This window comes from Carcharhinus amblyrhynchos, chromosome 1 (assembly GCF_965287045.1).
Source record: "Carcharhinus amblyrhynchos chromosome 1, sCarAmb.v2.hapA, whole genome shotgun sequence".
Lineage (NCBI taxonomy): Eukaryota > Metazoa > Chordata > Chondrichthyes > Carcharhiniformes > Carcharhinidae > Carcharhinus > Carcharhinus amblyrhynchos.
Genome location: NC_137324.1, coordinates 101,384,362 through 101,403,850, shown reverse-complemented (window position 1 = coordinate 101,403,850; position 19,489 = coordinate 101,384,362). Strand labels below are relative to the sequence as shown.

The window sequence follows — 19,489 nt, the reverse complement described above, 5'->3', positions numbered from 1 at the left end:
CCCCCCCAGTTCTCATCTCTCCCACAAGGGAAAACACTCTCTTAGCATCCACTCTGTCAAGTCCCCCAGGATCTTGTGTGTTTCAATTTGGAATCATAGAATCCTACAGTGCAGGAGGCCACTCAGCCCATCAGATCTGCACTGACTACAATCCCACCCAGACTATTTCCATAACCCCATGTATTTAACCTTGTTAGTCCCCTTGACACTAATGGGCAATTGAGCATGGCTAATCCACCTAACATGCACATCTTTGGACTGTGGGAGGAAACCGGAAGACCCAGAGAAAACACATACAGACACAGGGAGAACGCGCAAACTCCACACAGACAGTGACCCAAGCCAGGAATCAAACCCAGGTCCCTGGTGCTGTGAGGCAGCAAAGCTAACCACTGTGCCAGCCCACATTCTTCTGTTCTCGAACTTCGACCCAACTTCTCCAACCATTCCTCATAAGATAACACTTCATCCCAGGAGCAAGTCGAGTGAACCTTCTCTGAACTGCAACAAATACAATTATGTCCTTTCTTGAATAAAGAGACCAAAACAGCACCCAGCGCTCCAGATGTGATCTCACCAACACCATATCCAATTGTAGCAAAACGTCCCTACTTTAATATTGCATTCATGAAGCGTCATAGCACTGGATCAAACATGCGTAAAGAAACTCCTACTGATTAGCATCCTCCAACATGATAAAATAGTACTCCTCCAGATGAAATGCCACTTGGAAGCATCACCAAAAATAGCAAGGTCACAGTGAACATGGGTGAGACATTTCAACGTCCAAAGAATGGCTGGGTAACACCACTACTGACTGAGCCCTGGAGGAAACTGCTGCTAATTCCGGGCTTGCAGCAGGCAGACAGAAAATCAACTTGACCTCATCCATCTATCTGTTGCAGCTGCACCACTGTCATTATGGAGACAAATCCCATCTTCACAGAGGATACCCTAAAGTTTATGTGGAATTACCACCAGACTGGAGGCCAGTTACCAGCAGTGTACCACAAGGGTCAGTTCTGGGTCCTCTGCTATTTGTGATTTTTATCAATGACTTGGAAGAGGGGGCTGAAGGGTGGGTTAGTAAATTTGCTGATGACACCAAGATTGGAGGAGTAGTGGATGAGGTGGAGGGCTCTTGCAGACTGCAAAGAGACATTGACAGGATGCAGAGCTGGGCAAAAAGTGGCAGATGGAATTTAACCCTGATAAGTGTGAGGTGATTCATTCATAGGACAAACTTGAAATGCAGATTACAGGGTCAACAGCAGGGTTCTGAGGAACGTGGAGGAACAGAGATCCACAGATCTCTGAAGGTTGCCACTCAAGTGAATAGAGCTGTGAAGAAGGCTTATAGAGTGTCAGCATTTATTAACAGGGGGGTTTGAGTTTGCGAGCCATGGGGTTGTGCTGCAGCTATACCGGACGTTGGAGAAATCACATTTGGAATACTGTGTTCAGTTCTGGTCACCTCGCTATAAGAAGGATGTGGAAGCATTGGAGAGAGTGCAGAGGAGAGTTACCAGGATGCTGCCTGGTTTGGAGGGCAAGTCTTATGAGGAAAGGTTGAGGGAGCTGGGGCTTTTCTCTTTGGAGCGGAGGAGAATGAGGGTTAACAAAAGAGGTTTATAAGATGATAAAGTGGACGTGCAGAGATTATTTCCTCGGGTGGATGTAGCTGTTACTAGGGGGCATAACTATAACATTCATGGTGGGAGAAATAGGAGGGATGTCCAAGATAGATTTTTCACTCTGAGTGGTTGGGGTGTGGAATAGACTGCGTGCTGTGTTAGTAGAATCGGACACTTAAGAACTTTCAAGCGGTTTTTGGATAGGCTCACGGAGCACACCAGAATTATAGGGAATGGGATAGCTTGATCTTAGGATTGGCACAACATTGAGGGCTGAAGGGCCTGTACTGTGCTGTAATGTTCTATGCTAAATAGGATAGATGTAAAAAAAAGTTTAAACTTAAAACTGGGTATCTATGAGGTGTGGACAATTATCAGTACTGCATTCCACCAATCTCATGGCTTAGTATATCCCTACTCTGCTACTACCATCAAATCAGGTGACTAAGCCTGCTTCAATGTGGAATGTGAAAGAGCATGCCAGGAGTAGCACCATACATAGCTTAAAATGAACCAACTTTGAAACTACAAAAATTCACACATAGGCTGAATAGTGAAAGCAGGGCATCAGGCAATTCCACAACGAACAGATCAGAGGTCTACAGTCAGTGGATGAGCCATAGTGGCCTCTTCCCGAGGTCTCCTCCACCACAATTACAAGCTTTCACCAGTTTAATTAATTTCAACTGATATAAGAAAGAACTGAAAACATTGAGTACAGTAACCGTTATGGACCTTGACAACAGTGGCTCTATCTGTAATTTCTCACAATGGAACATCCTACATTGGTAAGTGAGAAGTAATTTTCATACCACACAAGCACCAGACAAGGACCACTCCAACAAGTCTAACCACTGTTAGGGTACCAGATCAGAAACTACAAGGTATATTATGAAGCCAGACTAAGCCCCAACAATTTTCTATTTGGTATTAGTGTGAGGATAAAATGCTTCACTCCATGCACAATTCTATTGACAACTTATTAAAATAAATTTTATTTAATACAGTTCAACTGTAACCATAAATTACATCAACCTTTAACAACTGAACAATACTTAAACATGACAAGATATGATTCTTAACTGCTAATTTATCACTATGAGTTCCAATCACGTAATATTTCTGACTTAAACCTCTCTTTAAAATTAGTTAGCAAAACACAGGCATTCATGCTTTGACTTAGGTTACCAGGCTTGGAACTTTCAGAACACTTCCAGGGAACGAGACAGAAAGAAAGCGCACGGTTTCTTCTAGCAGGACCAGGTGGCAACTACTTGTATGTTGAAATAAAAATGAAACTGGGCTCTCCTGCAAGCTGAGCTCCACCCATTAATCACATGACTCCATTCCAGTCAACCTAACCAAAACTCACATGATGCTGCATACCTAATCTAAGATCCCAAGAGAACCTAAATAAAAGATCCATTAAAGCTACAAAGTTATACATTCTAGCTAAAATCATTTAACCTACATTCTTAACATCTGCTGCATAATTATCAAAGAAATGACTCTTGCAATAAAACACTTCCTCTTAAAGCAGTTTACAGAAGCATAAAACATGGGCGGGAATGTGGAACTGAGCCATGACAGATCAGCCATGATCTTATTGAATGGCGGGGCAGGCTCAAAGGGCTGGATGGCCTACTCCTGCTCCTATTTCTTATGTTCTTATTATGTTCTTATATCAAAACAGCACAGTATCACCACATTAATAGAAATATTATTGTTAAATCTTGGGGGTGGCTTCTTTAACAACCTTTCAAACCCACAACTTCTGCCAGTAGTGAAACACTATCACCTCAAAACTTCTTCTCCAAGTAACAAACTGAGGCTTGGTCGTACATTTTCCTTTCTTTCATTCTCACTGGGCCAATATGTGTAAATAGATACACAACAGCATTGACTGTTTTCACCAAATGGACAACAGTAACACAAAAAAATCTACAACCACCCTCTCTCTCAAGGGCAACAAAGAATGGGCAATAAATGCTAGCCTTTCTAGTAATGGTGAAGGTGTACACAGGTTTTTCCAAGACAAATTCCTGAGTTGGCTGTATTTGTTTCTTTCTGTAACAGAGCTGGCGAAGCATTTCTTCAGAGGAAAGGGATAGACAAATCGTATCACTAGTTTTGTGCAATTAAATCTGCATTGTTAGAGGTAAAGCAGACTGAGGCCTTAAGGAGAAGAGAAAAAATAAATTCCCAAAATTAAACTAAAAAAGTTGACTGAAAACTTGTCTCTCTTGTGGGTACCATGAATTGGATTCAATTTGAATTTGTTTTTTGGAGCAAGGAGATGATTTGTTTTTTGCCTGGCCCATTCTCCACAATGGAGTATTTTTTTAAAAAAAACCCTTGCATGATTTTAAACATGTCCATCAAATGTCCTGATAAACCTCACTGATGTAAGGGAAATAACTTCAGCTTCTCCTGTCTCCTTAAATTTCTGGTTCACTTCATGTTTTATTTTTCTATCACATTGTAAAATACCTGACAACTAACAGATTGTTTCTGATGTGCAGTCAATGTAATGTGGGAAAACATGGCAACCAATCAAGCACACAGCAAGCTGGGCAAATTCAAAAGCTGTGTGGATTTGAGACAACTTTCTGTTACTGTTTGAAAATTGCCACTGATTAGTTTTTACACACCAAAGCCATGCATGAAAATGACATGCCTCATGGTTATTGTTTTGCAGGATAACAGCACCTCTATAAGCACTTCCTCAGCATTCTACTGAGCAGCCTAAATTATATGCTAAAGTTGAGAGACGGGATGAAACTCAACCTTCAGATTGGCTCAGTGACAGCATCTTCATCCGAGTCATATTGTATTCAAGGCCCATTTAAGTGAACATGAAGGTACTGCACTGTCGGAGACTCCAACTTTCATATCAAAACAATTGGTGACTGACATTGTTGTCTATGCAAGTTCACTATCCAAAATGGTAGTTACCAAGCAGAATATAGAATGGGAAAATTTATAGCCGTGATCAAAGCACAATGAAGGAACAGCAAAGATTACAGGCCCTCAAGAAAGTTTCTTTAAAGGGAAGACCCCTTTGTTTTGAAACTGTACACCCTATTCTAGACTGGAAAATATTCTTTCAACATCTACCTTGTCAAACCTCCTCAATCTTATATACTTCAACAAGAACACTTCTCCAGTATTTCTGTAAAAAGAGACATACCATTGAAATTGTGTATGAAATGCCATACTGATGTCCCTTTACATCCTACCTTATCTATGGGTGGTTCGGCACAACATTAAATGGCCACCTGGTTGAGCAACTTTGCTTTAGTCAGCTCTGAACAAGTTTTCCACAAACACAGCTAAAGGATTCCTTAACGTTTGCAAAGACCATACAGGACTTGCACATCAATAACCTTGTCCGTATGCTTGTTTGACAATGCTGTCACAGGACCTCCTCTAGAACCAGCTCACACCAACACCTTTTTTCGATTTCCACAATAAAAGCATCTTTGATAGAATAACACCTAACCTCCTACCCACCCTTTGCCTATTTCCAATATGTAGATGATGCATTTGCTGTATCTGATTTTGCAGCTGTATGCAAGAATTTCTTTACATACCTTAATGGGCTCCATCCTGCACTCAAATTCACCACTGAAATGGGGCAGTCAATTGAGCTCACTTTTCTCAACGTGCTAGTTGAGAAATCTACCAACGACTTTCTATTACTGTCTACTGCAGGTTTTGATCCCCCAAAACTGGGGGATCAGCATATCCCTCTGGCTGTTCGCAATAGGCAAAGTGCTAACTGTACTTTGCACATGTACCCCGAGATCTCTCTGCTAGAAAAAAACCCTAGGTTGATAAGGTTGTTGAGAAGGCGTACCGTGTGTTAACTTTTATTGGTAGAGGGATTGAATTTCAGAGCCGTGAGGTCATGTTACAACTGTACAAAACTCTGGTGTGGCCAAACTTGGAGTATTGCGCACAGTTCTGGTTGCCGCATTATAAGAAAGATGTGGAGGCATTGGAAAGGGTGCAGAGGAGGTTTACCAGGATGTTACCTGGTATGGTGGGATGGTCTTATGAGGAAAGGCTGAGGGACTTTAGATTATTTTCATTGGAGAGAAGAATGTTATGAGGTGACCTGATTGAGGCATACAAGATGATCAAAGGATTGGATAGGGTGGACAGTGAGAGCCTTTTTCCTCGGATGATGATGGCTAACACAAGGGGACATAGCTCTAAATTAAGGGGTGGTAATTATAGGACGGATGTCAGAGGTAGGTTCTTTACTCAGAGGGTAGTAAGGTCGTGGAATGCCCTGCCTGCAGCAGTTGTGGACTCACCAACTTTAAGGGCGTTCAAATGGTCAGTGGATAGGCATATGGATAACATTGGAATAGTTTAGGTTAGAGGGTCATTAGATTGGTTCCACTGGTCGGCGCAACATCGAGGGCCGAAGGGCCTGTACTGCACTGTAATGTTCTATGTTCTATATCAGCCCATGCTTGCAGAACGCAAAACATTGTGTCCAACAACAGATGTGATTTCACAATTACAGTGCACGTTAAACAATCCTGATTGTGCTGAGAATCATACCAAGAACCGATTTAAGATTATCAGCTGAGCTTGTAGTGTGGCTCACTGATGTGTGCTAGCTTCACATACTCACACAAAAGGCCCTATCCTTTGCAGACAGAAGGAGCATGTCCAAGTACTGTGCCTTGACCAGTCGACCTGCCTGGTTTGAATTTAAACAAAAGCTTGGCAGTTAACTAATCTCTGGTACATTCTCCATGGCAACTCCTTTGCCAAAGTTCCACCTGCCAATCAACCAGTACTCTCTTCTCATGCAGTATAAATTGTTGTTCCCATTACAATTGGTATTCTTGCAAATCTGTCCTTGAGAACAAAAAAGCTTTGGTAGCATGTCTTTCTTTCAGCAATACTCAAGTTCTGTACAACAATTTGAACACCTCCCATTCTAAACTCCAATGGATGCAAGTCCAATCCATCCAACCTTCTCACTTCAGAACAATCCCTTCATCCCAGGAATTAGCCTAGTGAGCTTTCTGAGCTGCTTCTAATGCAAGCATATCCCTTGTTAAATAAAGAAATCAAAATTGTACAAGTTACAGGACCTCCCTGCTTTTATATTCCACCCTGCTGGCAATAAGGGCCAACATTCTATCTGCCTTCCCAATTACTTCCTGTAACTGCATGCTAGAGTCATGTAGCAAAACACCCAGAACCATCAAATGCAACATTCTGCATTCTCTTTCTAATTACATAAGGTTCTGCATTTTGGGAAGAATGGAAATGCAGAACCTAACATTCTTCCCCACTGTGCTTTATCTGCCAACTTACATTAAGCTATCAATATCCTTTTGCAGACTATGTGCCTTCCTCCTACCTAGCTTTGTTTTGTCAGTAGTTTTGGTTACAATATTCAGTCCTTTCATCCAGGTCACGAAAGTAGATCATAAAGAAAAATAGAATGACTTTGGTTTTGCTGACACTAAATCTCATTAACTTGGTCCTCATTGGCCTACAGCTCCTGCTTATATATTGCCTGGACTTTAATATTCTCACTGTCTACAACTCCTCCGACTTTAGTGTCGTCCGCAAATCTACACCCTCATCTAGCTCATTTATAAAAATGACAAACAGCAGTGGCCCCAAAACACATCCCTGCGGTACACCACTAGTAACTGAACTCCAGGTTGAATATTTCCCATCAACCACCACCCGCTGTCTTCTATCAGTTGCATCTCTTGTTCCATTAGTTGTTATTACACTTTCAATGAATGTTGCTATCTTAGAAGATGTGGAGATGCTGGCATTGGACTGGGGTAGGCGCAGTAAGAAGTTTCACAACACCGGGTTAAAGTCCAAGAGGTTTATTTGGTAGCACGAGCTTTCGGAGCACTGCCTCTTCATCAGAGTGCACTCACCTGTACTTTAGAAGAGACTGAAAGCAATGGGAGTCACTTTTGAACAAATATTTTGTATTTGCCTGTGGCATTTCACCAGTTAGTTTACCATCTTGAAAATGAACCATTTATCCTGACTCTGCTTTTGGTCAGGCTAGCATGAGAACATAAGAAATAGGAGCAGGAGTAGGCCATCTAGCCCCTCGAGCCTGCCCCGCCATTCAATAAAATTCCCTTGTACTATGAGCTTTTACCATATGTAGTCACCATTGACATAGTACTCAAATGCCTTTCGAAAATCCAAATACACTGCATCTACTGTTTCCCCTTTATTCATCACGCTTGCTACGTCTTTAAGAGAAATTTGTCAAACGCAATTTTCCCTTCATAAAACCAAGTGATTCAGTGTGATTATAATGATTTTTAAAATGTTCTGTTACTACTTCCTTCATAATGGATTCAAGCATTTTTACAATGATAGATGTTGGGTTGACTGCCCTATAGTTTCTGCTTTCTGTTCCCTACCTTTCTTGAACAGGGACAATACATTTTCTATTTTCCAATCCCCTGGGATCTTTCCAGAATCTAGGGTATTTAAGGAATATATTGCTATAATCTTCTGTTCTTTGCAGCCATTTCTTTTAAGAACAAAAGACATAAGCCATTAGGATCTACAGTCCCATTATTTTTCCTAGCACATTTTCCACTAGTGGAAGCTATTAATCCCAGGTACTCCCTCCCTTTCTACTATCCTTAGTGTAGATGCTTTTAGCATCTTCAACTATAAAGGCAAATACAAAATATTTGTTCAAAAGTGACTTCCATTGCTTTCAGTCTCATCTTCTAAGGTACAGGTGAGTGCACTCTGATGAAGAGGCAGTGCTCCAAAAGCTCATGCTACTAAATAAACCTCTTGGACTTTAACCTGGTTTCATGAGACTTCTTACTGTGCCTATCCCAGTCCAATGCCAGCATCTCCACATCTTCTAAGATAGCAGCATTCATTGGAAGTGTAATAACAATGAATGGAACAAAAAATGCAACTGTCAGTGGGTACATCTTACAGGTTAAAATTTTGAAAGCAACAGTGCAAAATTTTATGTTTATGTCTTGGAGCAAAAGAGTGTCACTAGATATTGGATAGTGTTAAAATTCTGGGCAGTGGTGGCAGAAGAGCATTAGAACTTGAAGTGATAATACATATGAGTGTGTCTTCACCATTGAGGGGATGGAACACTTCAAAGACAGGAGACAACATGGAAAAATAGAATGACTTTGGTTTTGATGGCACTAAATCTCATTACCTTGGTCCTCATTGGCCTACAGCTCCTGCTTAATATATTGCCTGGACTTTAATATTCTCAGCCATGTTTTTGAATCTCTCCATGATCTTACTGTTCCCTACTGCAGAAAATACGGATGTATGGGATTGAGGGTGATTTAGCAGTTTGAATAAGGAATTGGCTAGCTGATAAAAGGCAGAGGGTGGTGGTTGATGGGAAATATTCAACCTGGAGTTCAGTTACTAGTGGTGTACTGCAGGGATGTGTTTTGGGGCCACTGCTGTTTGTCATTTTTATAAATGACCTCAATGAGGGTGTAGAAGGATGGGTTAGTAAATTTGCAGACGACACCAAAGTCAGAGGATTTGTAGGCAGTGAGGATGGATGTTACAGTTTGCACAGGGACACAGATAAGCTGCAGAGCTGGGCTGAGAGGTGGCAAATGGAATTTAATGCGGAAAAGTGTGAGGTGATTCACTTTGGAAAGAGTAACAGGATTACGGAGTATAGGGCTAATGGAAGGACTCTTGGTAGTGTCGACGAGCAGAGAGATCTCGGTATACATGTGCTTGATCCCTGAAAGTTGGCACCCAGGTTGGTAAGGTTGTTAAGAAGGCATATGGTGTGCTAACTTTTATTGGTAGAGGGATTGAATTTTGGAGCCGTGAGATCATGTTGCAACTGTACAAAACTCTGATGTGGCCGCACTTGGAGTATTGTGTACAGTTCTGGTTGCCACATTACAAGAAAGATGTGGAAGCATTGGAAAGAGTGCAGAGGAGATTTACCAGGATGTTGCCTGGTATGGTGGGAAGGTCTTATGAGGAAAGGCTGAGGGGCTTGAGGTTGTTTTCATTCGAGAGAAGGTTGAGAGATGACCGAATTGAGGCATACAAGATGATCAGAGGATTAGATAGGGTGGACAGTGAGAGCCTTTTTCCTTGGATGGTGATGGCTAACATGAGGGGTCATAGCTTTGAATTAAGGGGTGGTAGTTATAGGATGGATGTCAGAGGTAGGTTCTTTACTCAGAGGGTAGTAAGGGTGTGGAATGCCCTGCCTGCAGCAGTTGTAGGCTCGCCAACTTAAAGGGCGTTCAAATGGTCAGTGGATAGGCATATGGATAACATTGGAATAGTTTAGGTTAGAGGGTCATTAGATTGGTTCCACTGGTCGGCGCAACATCGAGGACCAAAGGACCTGTACTGCGCTGTAATGTTCTATGCTCAGCCCTAGAACCCTCTAATAAAAAAGTAATTTTCCTAATTCTGGCCTCTAGATCATAGAATCACAGAAACTGTACAGTTCAGGTGGTCATTTGGCCCATCGAGCCTATACTGACAACAATCTCATCTAGGCCCTATCCCCGTAATCGCACATATTTACTTTGTTAATCCCTCTAACATACACATCCCGGGACACTAAGAGGTAATTTAACATGGCCAATGCATCTGACCCATACATCTTTAGACTATGGGAAGAGCACCTGGAGGAAACCCATGCAGACACAGTTCAGAGTTCAACTGCACCATCATTAGCGACTATGGCCTAAACTCTGCAAATGCCTCCCTGAACCTCATCTTTTTTCCACTTTTAAGAAATTCCTTGAAACCTGCGATGAAGGTTTTGTTATGTGCCCTAATATCCTTGGGCTTGGTATCAAATTTAATTTGATGACACTATGAAGCATCTTGTTTTACAGCAGAGGCACTATATAGTATGTAAAAATGTTGGTGCTGGCTTATAGTCAAATGTATAGTGGGACAGCGTAATAACTGTACAGAATTGATAGACATGGAGTAATGCTGGATGTCAGGGAACGAATATAATCTGACACCCTGGTCGCAGTTATCGCAAAAATATAACCGAGGATGCAATCTTTCCCCGTATCTGCATGGACAGGCACTGTTAAAGGAATCATAATGAGTCCAACTAAGAAAGAAATGCACCATGTTGCTAGAGACACTGAAGGAGTATGGTAAAGAAAGGAGCAGTACAGTCCAGAAGACTCGAGAAAAACAAGACCTTGACAAAATCATGCACACTGCTTGCTGGACAGCCTCAGTGTTGTCAGCACTGAAGCACACTGGAGAATAGTGAACAGGGAATAGTGGAAGCATGGCAGTAAGACAACACCATCTAAGACAGTGAAAAGAAAAAAGAAAAAGCAAATAATGCTTTATTTTAATTGGGGATAGGAGCGGATTGATGATCTCAGCATGCAGGGTACAAAAACTGATTACTATATACGTATAGCAACAGGGAAACGCGGAATATGAAATCAGTGAACCCGGGAAGAGGGAGCACAAGTAAAGAGCGGGGATAGAGGATTAGGGCAGAGAAAAGATCAGAGGAAGCTGTATAGGTAAACAATTTTGCATAGTTCAGAATCATCAGATCCTCTCAATTAGTGCGCAACTTAAATCAAAAAATGTGTGATAGAAGGAACTCAGAGTAAATAATGGCAAAGTCAATTTGGAGATGCTTTGGTTCATCTCAATGATCCAAGCAGGTTTTGCCACAGATAATTGCATCTTATACATCAGTAGACAACCAATTCACTTATGCATTCACATTTGGACTTTGTTCAAGAGATTTAAAGTTCAGCATTGTACTAGAGATCAGCCAGATTCCAAACGGTCTTGAGAGCAAGCAGAACAGTTCTGGAGCAGATCAGAGGCAAACACCATCTTGGTGGTAAAACAATATACAATCAAGTTTGTTATGATGCTTGCAAATGCACTGAAATGATCTGACATCCCTACCAGAGGGGGTTAAGGAGGCAAGTATTTACCCAAGAAAGCACCCCCAAGAACATCCTGTTGCGGCATTAAGGGATTTCTCATGCAAAGCACTCAATTGTGCTATTCTTGAGAAATCCCTGAGTCCTGCTAACCAACTGTCTCATCCAACAGAAAGAGTGATTCAGAAGGACAAGTGAAATTGAACTGAAATGATGAGAAACAAACCATGTCCCTTTATTAACAAAGTGGTCTTCTCACACTGCTGCCTCCCCATTCCCTCCTTTCCTGCATTGTTGTCTTGGTATTCTGACTCCTAAAAAAGTTATGCAGAGTGGTGTTGATGCCTCAACAACCAACCCCTATCCATTGATGAGATTTGGCAGTTTCTTCTTCCCCAGTTCAAAGTAACACTGGCTAAAGCTCAGTGGACAAGTGATGTGGTTCCAGCTACCCAACAGGCATACTCTGGTGGTCTGTGCAATCTTAGCAGTTAAACTGTCACGTGAGGAGAGACTAAATCGCTTAGGATTATATTCACTGGAGTTCATAAGAGTGAGAGGGGATCCCATAGAAAATTACAAAATTCTAACAGGGTTAGACAGGATAGATTCAGAAAGAATGTTCCCAAATGGTGGAGGAATCCAGAACTAGACGTTGTAGTTTGAGGCTAAGAGGCAAAACTTTTATAACTGAGACGAGAGCAGAAATTTCTTCAGAGGGTGGTGAATGTGTGGAATTCACTATATAGGAGGTAGTTGAGGCCCAAGTGTTGTCTGATTTCAAAAGAAATTAGATATAGATCTTGAGGCTAAAGGGATCAAGGGATATGAGAGGAAGTGGGGGATGTCAGAATATTGAAATCAATGATTAGCCATGATGATAATGAATGGTGGAGCAGGTTCGAGAGACCGAATGGCCTACTCCTGTTTCTAGTTTCTGAACTCCAGCACTACCCCTGCACACATCTGAGCAATCTTAAAAGCTACGTAAAAAGGGATGTTACTTTGCACAACTCCTTATTAGGCAGGAACCATTTTTTAAGTATAGATTTGGCATTCGCTTGAATGGGAGACTCAAACATGGTGATGGATTGCCATGCGTCAAACACAGCTTCTCCCACCCGAAATCTCACAAAAGTGGCAAACGTACCTCGGGTACACGGAACATCCGCCATGCCTCGCTGACGCAAAACAATGATGTTAACAACAGAAATCAAAAACAAAGACTAGAAAAATTAACGGTCAAGTTGCGTCAAATTAAGGTAAGCTTGTATTCGAATAAATCCCAGGAAACTTCTCTGCAAAACAGTGGTTGTTGTAGCAATCGGTCAGTGAAAGATTAAGAGGCAGAAGGGCAAAGAGAAATGGCCGCGCGGGATCAGCAGCAGCTTTAGAGCCCCAGAAGCTTTGGGTTGTGGCAGATCGTGTGGACATGGTCCATCCGATCGAAAACCCTGCAAGGAAGCGCCGTATCTCTGAAAAAAGCAGCAACTTGCACGGAGGAGGAACACGCGGGGGGGGGGGGGGGGGGGAGAGAATGAAAGTTTGCGAAAGGCGAACAAAAAAAGTTTAATCAGTCCGTAAAAATAGGTGTGAAGGATGGCGCGAGCTGGGAAGAAGAGGGAAGCGTTCTGTGTTGGTGAGTGTGGAGGGACTGACTGGCGGAGGTGGAGAGTGCCCCTGGGGCAGCGGGTGGTGAAGCGGAAGTCGGAGCCGGGTCACTCTCTGGGGGAGTCACGTGAGCCGCTTTTTGTTCCTCCGCGGCCGGTAGGCTCCGGCGCCACCGCCACTCCCACGGAGTGCGGAGGGAATGAGGAGAGAGAGGCTGAGGGACAGACAGGGAGGAGAGGCGTACTGAGGGGGAGGCCTCCTTCAGCAACATTACCATGGCAGCCAACTCAATACAAACTTCCTCACGGAACCGCCACGCCATCAACCGTCACTTTTTTAAAAAAAAACTCCCTCTCGGCCAAAGCCGCTCGCTCGCGCCCAAAGAGTACAACAACAACAATAACAACAAATAAAACCTAACCGCCAGCCCGGTCAGCCTCTCTTTTAAATCTACTCACAAACCGAGTGAACCCACTAGCCCCCCATACCCCCCTGCTCCCAGCCTGAGGGACTCGCCGGAATGGCGAGAGGGCTCTCGGAGTCAAAGACAAAAGAAAATGGTGCCAGGTATCTCCGGAGCAGCAACTTCAGAGCCAGGAGCGGGGCTCCCTCTCCCCTCAGCGCCCACCCGCCCCAAGTGCCAACCAACAACGACACGGATACCAAGGCGGCTGCAGAAACCGGGGACGCCATCCTTACCTACACAGTGTATGAGTTTGTACCGCCACGAATCGAGTTCCCGCCGAAATCCTCTTCTTTCTGCCGTACATCTGGGGCTGCCGCACTGACTCGCCATTCTGTCCCAGCCTGCTGCCTGCGTCTGACGTCACCGCGCTCATTTACATACCGCGTTCCGCGTCTCTGATTGACGGCTGTCATCAGCTCAGCGCCTGGAGGCGGTGCAGCCCCCTACAGCCCAGAGCCTGCACCCACACACAGCCCCCTACAGCCCAGAGCCTGCACCCACACACAGCCCCCTACAGTCCAGAGTCTGCACCCACACACAGCCCCCTACAGTCCAGAGCCTGCACCCACACACAGCCCCCTACAGTCCAGAGCCTGCACCCACACACAGCCCCCTACAGTCCAGAGCCTGCACCCACACACAGCCCCCTACAGCCCAGAGCCTGCACCCACACACAGCCCCCTACAGTCCAGAGCCTGCACCCACACACAGCCCCCTACAGTCCAGAGTCTGCACCCACACACAGCCCCCTACAGTCCAGAGCCTGCACCCACACACAGCCCCCTACAGTCCAGAGCCTGCACCCACACACACAGCCCCCTACAGTCCAGAGCCTGCACCCACACACTCAACCCCTACAGTCCAGAGTCTACACCCACACACACAACCCCTACAGTCCAGAGTCTACACCCACACACACAACCCCTACAGTCCAGAGCCTGCACCCACACACACAACCCCTACAGTCCAGAGCCTGCACCCACACACTCAACCCCTACAGTCCAGAGTCTACACCCACACACACAACCCCTACAGTCCAGAGTCTACACCCACACACACAACCCCTACAGTCCAGAGCCTGCACCCACACACACAACCCCTACAGTCCAGAGCCTGCACCCACACACTCAACCCCTACAGTCCAGAGTCTACACCCACACACACAACCCCTACAGTCCAGAGCCTGCACCCACACACAACCCCTACAGTCCAGAGTCTACACCCACACACACAACCCCTACAGTCCAGAGCCTGCATCCACACACTCAACCCCTACAGCCCAGAGCCTGCACCCACACACAGCCCTCTACAGTCCAGAGCCTGCACCCACACACTCAACCCCTACAGCCCAGAGCCTGCATCCACACACACAACCCCTACAGCCCAGAGCCTGCACCCACACACAGCCCCCTACAGTCCAGAGCCTGCACCCACACACAGCCCCCTACAGCCCAGAGACTGCACCCACACACAGCCCCCTACAGCCTAGAGACTGCACCCACACACAGCCCCCTACAGCCCAGAGACTGCACCCACACACAGCCCTCTATAGCCCAGACCCTGCGCCCACACTCAGTCTCCCACAGCCCTGACCCTGCATACAGACATAGCCCCCTACAGCCGTGTCTAGCAGGCTGTGTCCGGGGTACAGGTCTGGGCTACGGGGGATTGTGTCCCAGGTATAGTGTCTGGGCTGTGAGGGGCCTGTGTCCCGGGTGTAGGGGGCTGTGTGTAGGTGTAGCGTCTGGGCAGTATGGGACTGTGTGTGGGTGCAGGGTCTGGGCTGTAGGGGAGGGTGTGTGGGTGCAGGGTCTGGGCTATAGAGGCCTGTGTGTGGATACAGGGTCGGCTGTAGTGGGCTGTGTGTGTGGATACAGGGTCTGGGCTGTGTGTGGGTGCAGTCCCCTACAGCCCAGATCTTGCACCCACACAAAGCCCTCTACACCCGGGACACAGTTCCCCATAGCCCAGACCTGTACCCCGGACACAGCCTGCTAGATATGGTGTAAGACCCTCCAGATATAACTAGCAGGAGGATGGACACTGGGTGCAGCCCCTGCACAGTAAGAAGTCTGACAACAACACTCAGGACAAAGCTTCCACCGTCCCAGCCACCACCCGCTGGACACTTGGTGCTGCAGCCTCCAACTCGCCGGCCGCTGCTGGGTATGGACAAAAGAGCTGAGACAGTGGAGCGTTGCCCTTAGAATTGTGGTCATTTAAAATAAAATACACTCGCATTTAAACACGACACTGTGGTACCTTCTTCTGGCAAAGATAAGTGTTCATTGTGAACTATTTTCCTCTCTTTACACACAGGTTTGATCGTTTAGTTTTCAGACGAACAACTCACCCCGCCCTTTCCAAATAATAGCATGGTACAATTTTAATTCCCGTCGTTTAGCAGTCGAGTGTGCTTGACCAAATGGATTTTGTGACTCAATCAATCTGCACTTGGGAATGGAGATAGATGCAGTGAAGAGACTGGTCCGGGTTTTTTAGAGTCGGAGACACCGTGGAGCATTTCTTGTAAACATTGTAGGAGCACCGTAATAAAAATAAATTAGTAATTGTTGCTCAGACGGCTTTGGCAGCGGCAGTGTGATACAATTTTAGTTTTGTTGGCAGGCATGTGTCATGGTTATAGGCAGAAAATAAATTTTATCAGATCTCAATCTGAACAGCGTGAAATAATTTTACTTTCGCGAACTCCAGGCTATTAAAGTTGTAATCAGTTTCGACTGCAAATCTAATATCGTGTTTTACTGGAAGCAGCCCCCCCCCCCCCACCCCCACCATATTCGGTGTGATTTAAGCATTGATAAATCAACAAAACAAAATGACATAATTAAAGATAGGAAATCCGGAGGGAAAAAAAACAATGCGAGCACATATTCAGATATTACAATGACGCAGCAACTGTGAAAACATTGTCAGTGGCCACATTTGTAACAAAAAAGTAATTCGAATATCTAATCCTCACAACGGAAAGCAGATTCCTTGAATCCAAATAACTGCTCTGTTTCGTTGACTGTGATTCCGCCGCCCCCCCCCCCCCCCAAAATCTGTCTGCCTCCACCGTGTACTAGTTACATTGGGGATAAAGGATGGCCTGGCTGCATGTGAATATGTGTACGCACCCAAAACTTCACAAATAGTCTTTCCTTGACAGGTCCGGACTGATCCATTATGTATTTTAGACACATCTTGCTCTTATTTCAGTTTTCTCTCATTTTTAGGTTTTCCAATTTGCAAGATTTTCACAGAGGGACTGGCTAGGCATGGAAAAACACCTATTCATATCACAGTTATTTGTTGACTTAATTGAATTTTGCCTACTCTAGTCCTATGTCTTGTTGATGTGACTGGGAGTTGTAACTAAAAATGAACTTTTGATAGAACTGCCAAAGACTCGTCTGTATTGAAATTCGAATGTGCAACGAGCTTCTTAGATATATCATCAATCCTCTGCATTTATTCGTTCTCTCCCCTTATGACTGGTCTCTGTTCATCTGCTAGTGTTCTTGGTGACTCTTCCGTTCCCACCCCCACACAAAGTTGCTGGCATCTGAAAAAATGAGAGTGTTTTTAAAAAACACAATTAAATACGTACAAATACTGAAGCTACATACACATTTAATTTTTACATTTCCGTTTTGTATTTAAGTACAAAGCATTTCAGTTCCTCTTCTGAGCTTTTACTTCCCAGCAAGTGGAGACATTAGAAGGCAATACACAGCAGAACCTTAGTTTTGCTTTTCATTTGTATGTTTATTTCAGAAGCTGGGAGTTTTAAAATAACGTTTCCAACTCTCAAACAGGAAACAGTAGGAAACTAAGATCTTTAAACATTAGATCAAGCTGAGGATGCCTTCGTGATCGTGTTCCTGAAATACTCTAGAATGATTGTTTAAATGCAGAATTGGCCATGATTACAGTTCCAAAGGTGCTAAGGTTTTTAAAATGACTTTTTTTTCGAAAAACAGGCAGTTGAAAGGGAAAATAAAATAAAATCCAAATATTTATTAACTTGAAATTGCAACTCAGGCTTTACAACTCTTTTTTTCGAGTTGTCTCTTCCATTTATTTTTATTAGGCCTTTGGAATAAAACACAAATTATGATTTGATCAAAAACACTCGAATGTGAGAAAGTAATTTTAACTATTACTGATATCACAAAATATAATATAGCCCCCAAAAAGCAGGTGACTGATTCAATTTCTTAAATTGATTTTTTCCAAGGGTATACTAAAACCAATATTGGCTGCAGATTTCAGACTAGAGCTTTTCCCCTACAGGTGTTGAATTGACCTTAACTGTGCTCACTTAACAATGTACTCAGTCATGTTCCTGGTCTTGGGTCAATAGGTTACTGTTCCATTTCTCAGCTACAATCAGTATTACTGAAGAAGAGGGGAGATTTGTATTAAAGAAACCCATCCAGAGCCACACAGTATTGAAAATATTAGGCATGAGCTCTCTATGTGGCTCTGCCAGAAAGGATAATCAAAATTTGTCAAGTGTTAAAGAGACTGAGAAAGAGAGAGAAAAAGAACAAAGACAAATAAAATGAAAAGGGCTAGAGAGACAGAGGAAAAGTGACATAAATTTTGTCCATTAGTAATGTCAAAGGAAATCAATTAGTGCTTACAAATATTTGTAGAAAATGTTTGCTGTTTAAACTGCTTCTAGTCCATCTTAATCTTGATTCTTCACCTCCATATTAAATAATTCATCGTAAATATGAGTGGTGTGATGGGTCTAATTTCCAGTGAGTATTGTTTAGAGCAATGAAATATCTGTGAGCAGTCCTTACTGTTCATATATATGATTGCTATATACTGTATGCCATATTTGTTTTCACATTAGTATGTTTACCAAATGTCATTTTGTCCTCAAGACTTCCATGCTTCTAAGTTATTAAATCATATTCAGAGAATACTTTAATTTATGTTGAACAAGATTACCAGTAATTGTAGTATAATTATTATAGCATTATTACAGGATAATTTTTCAGAAATATGTTATATTCCTTTGCCTTTGAAACCTTCTTTTCAGGATCATATCAGTGTATATTACCACACTGGAGAAAATGTGCATAGATATCTTACATGATGTACTTCCCTTAGAATTTTTACAATAGACAGCATTGATACACACACATCTGTGTTGACATTCATGTCACAATGTTGCAGAAATCAATGTTACTTGTAATCAATTTTTCAATTATTTTTACCTTTTAAAAATGTTGAGGATGAGGACATGAGAGCTAAAATCTTAACATTTCAATGTTTCCAAAGAGGATGCTTACATTTTATTCACATTTACAACATACTTTGGGTTTCCACAAACATAGTAGCTGTAAAATATTTTCTGAGATTGTTGTTCTCAAGTATAAGCTGTTCATAGGACTTGAGTCTTGCAAATTGGTGATGATATAAGTTATTTCATTGATTTTTACTCACAAACTAACATTGTACATAATAGTGGTTCTGATGGGAAAGTTAAAGTTAGGTTGTCAGCTCAATCTTAAAGAAATACATCTAATTATGTTTGCATCGTGGTGACTTGAATAAGGTGGTCTTCTGTCATGTGAGACACTGAAAAACAAGCAGACAAAATTACTGGACAAGAACAGACCAACAAATCCCTGTAATCTAAAAGCAGAATACAATGAATGTTGGATGTTAGATTGGACGACAGAGAATGAATGACTGAAAAGGGCCAAAAGGAATAGCAAGAAAAGAAACAAAAGATGTTCTTAGAGCAGGTGTGTCTGATAACAAAAATAAGAGAAACACCAAAACATACAAAGAAAATGAAAGAAAATGGGGTGACTTAA

General features: G+C 43.2%; 1 protein-coding gene across 11 annotated transcripts in view; it reads right to left on the bottom strand.

The window, feature by feature from the left end:
- lcorl (ligand dependent nuclear receptor corepressor-like) overlaps nucleotides 1-13,984 on the bottom strand; it is a 138,635-nt gene extending 124,651 nt beyond the window's left edge. For 10 of the 11 annotated variants that reach the window (XM_080189601.1, XM_080189633.1, XM_080189672.1 and 7 more), the window contains exon 1: nucleotides 13,880-13,977. In XM_080189601.1, coding sequence (XP_080045727.1) covers nucleotides 13,880-13,976 — 97 coding nt within the window. In that variant the 5' untranslated portion in view covers nucleotide 13,977. Of the gene's footprint in view, nucleotides 1-13,879 lie in introns of all 11 variants that reach the window. The other variant, XM_080189641.1, reaches the window with a different exon arrangement.
- Between the last annotated feature and the right edge of the window lie 5,505 nt (nucleotides 13,985-19,489).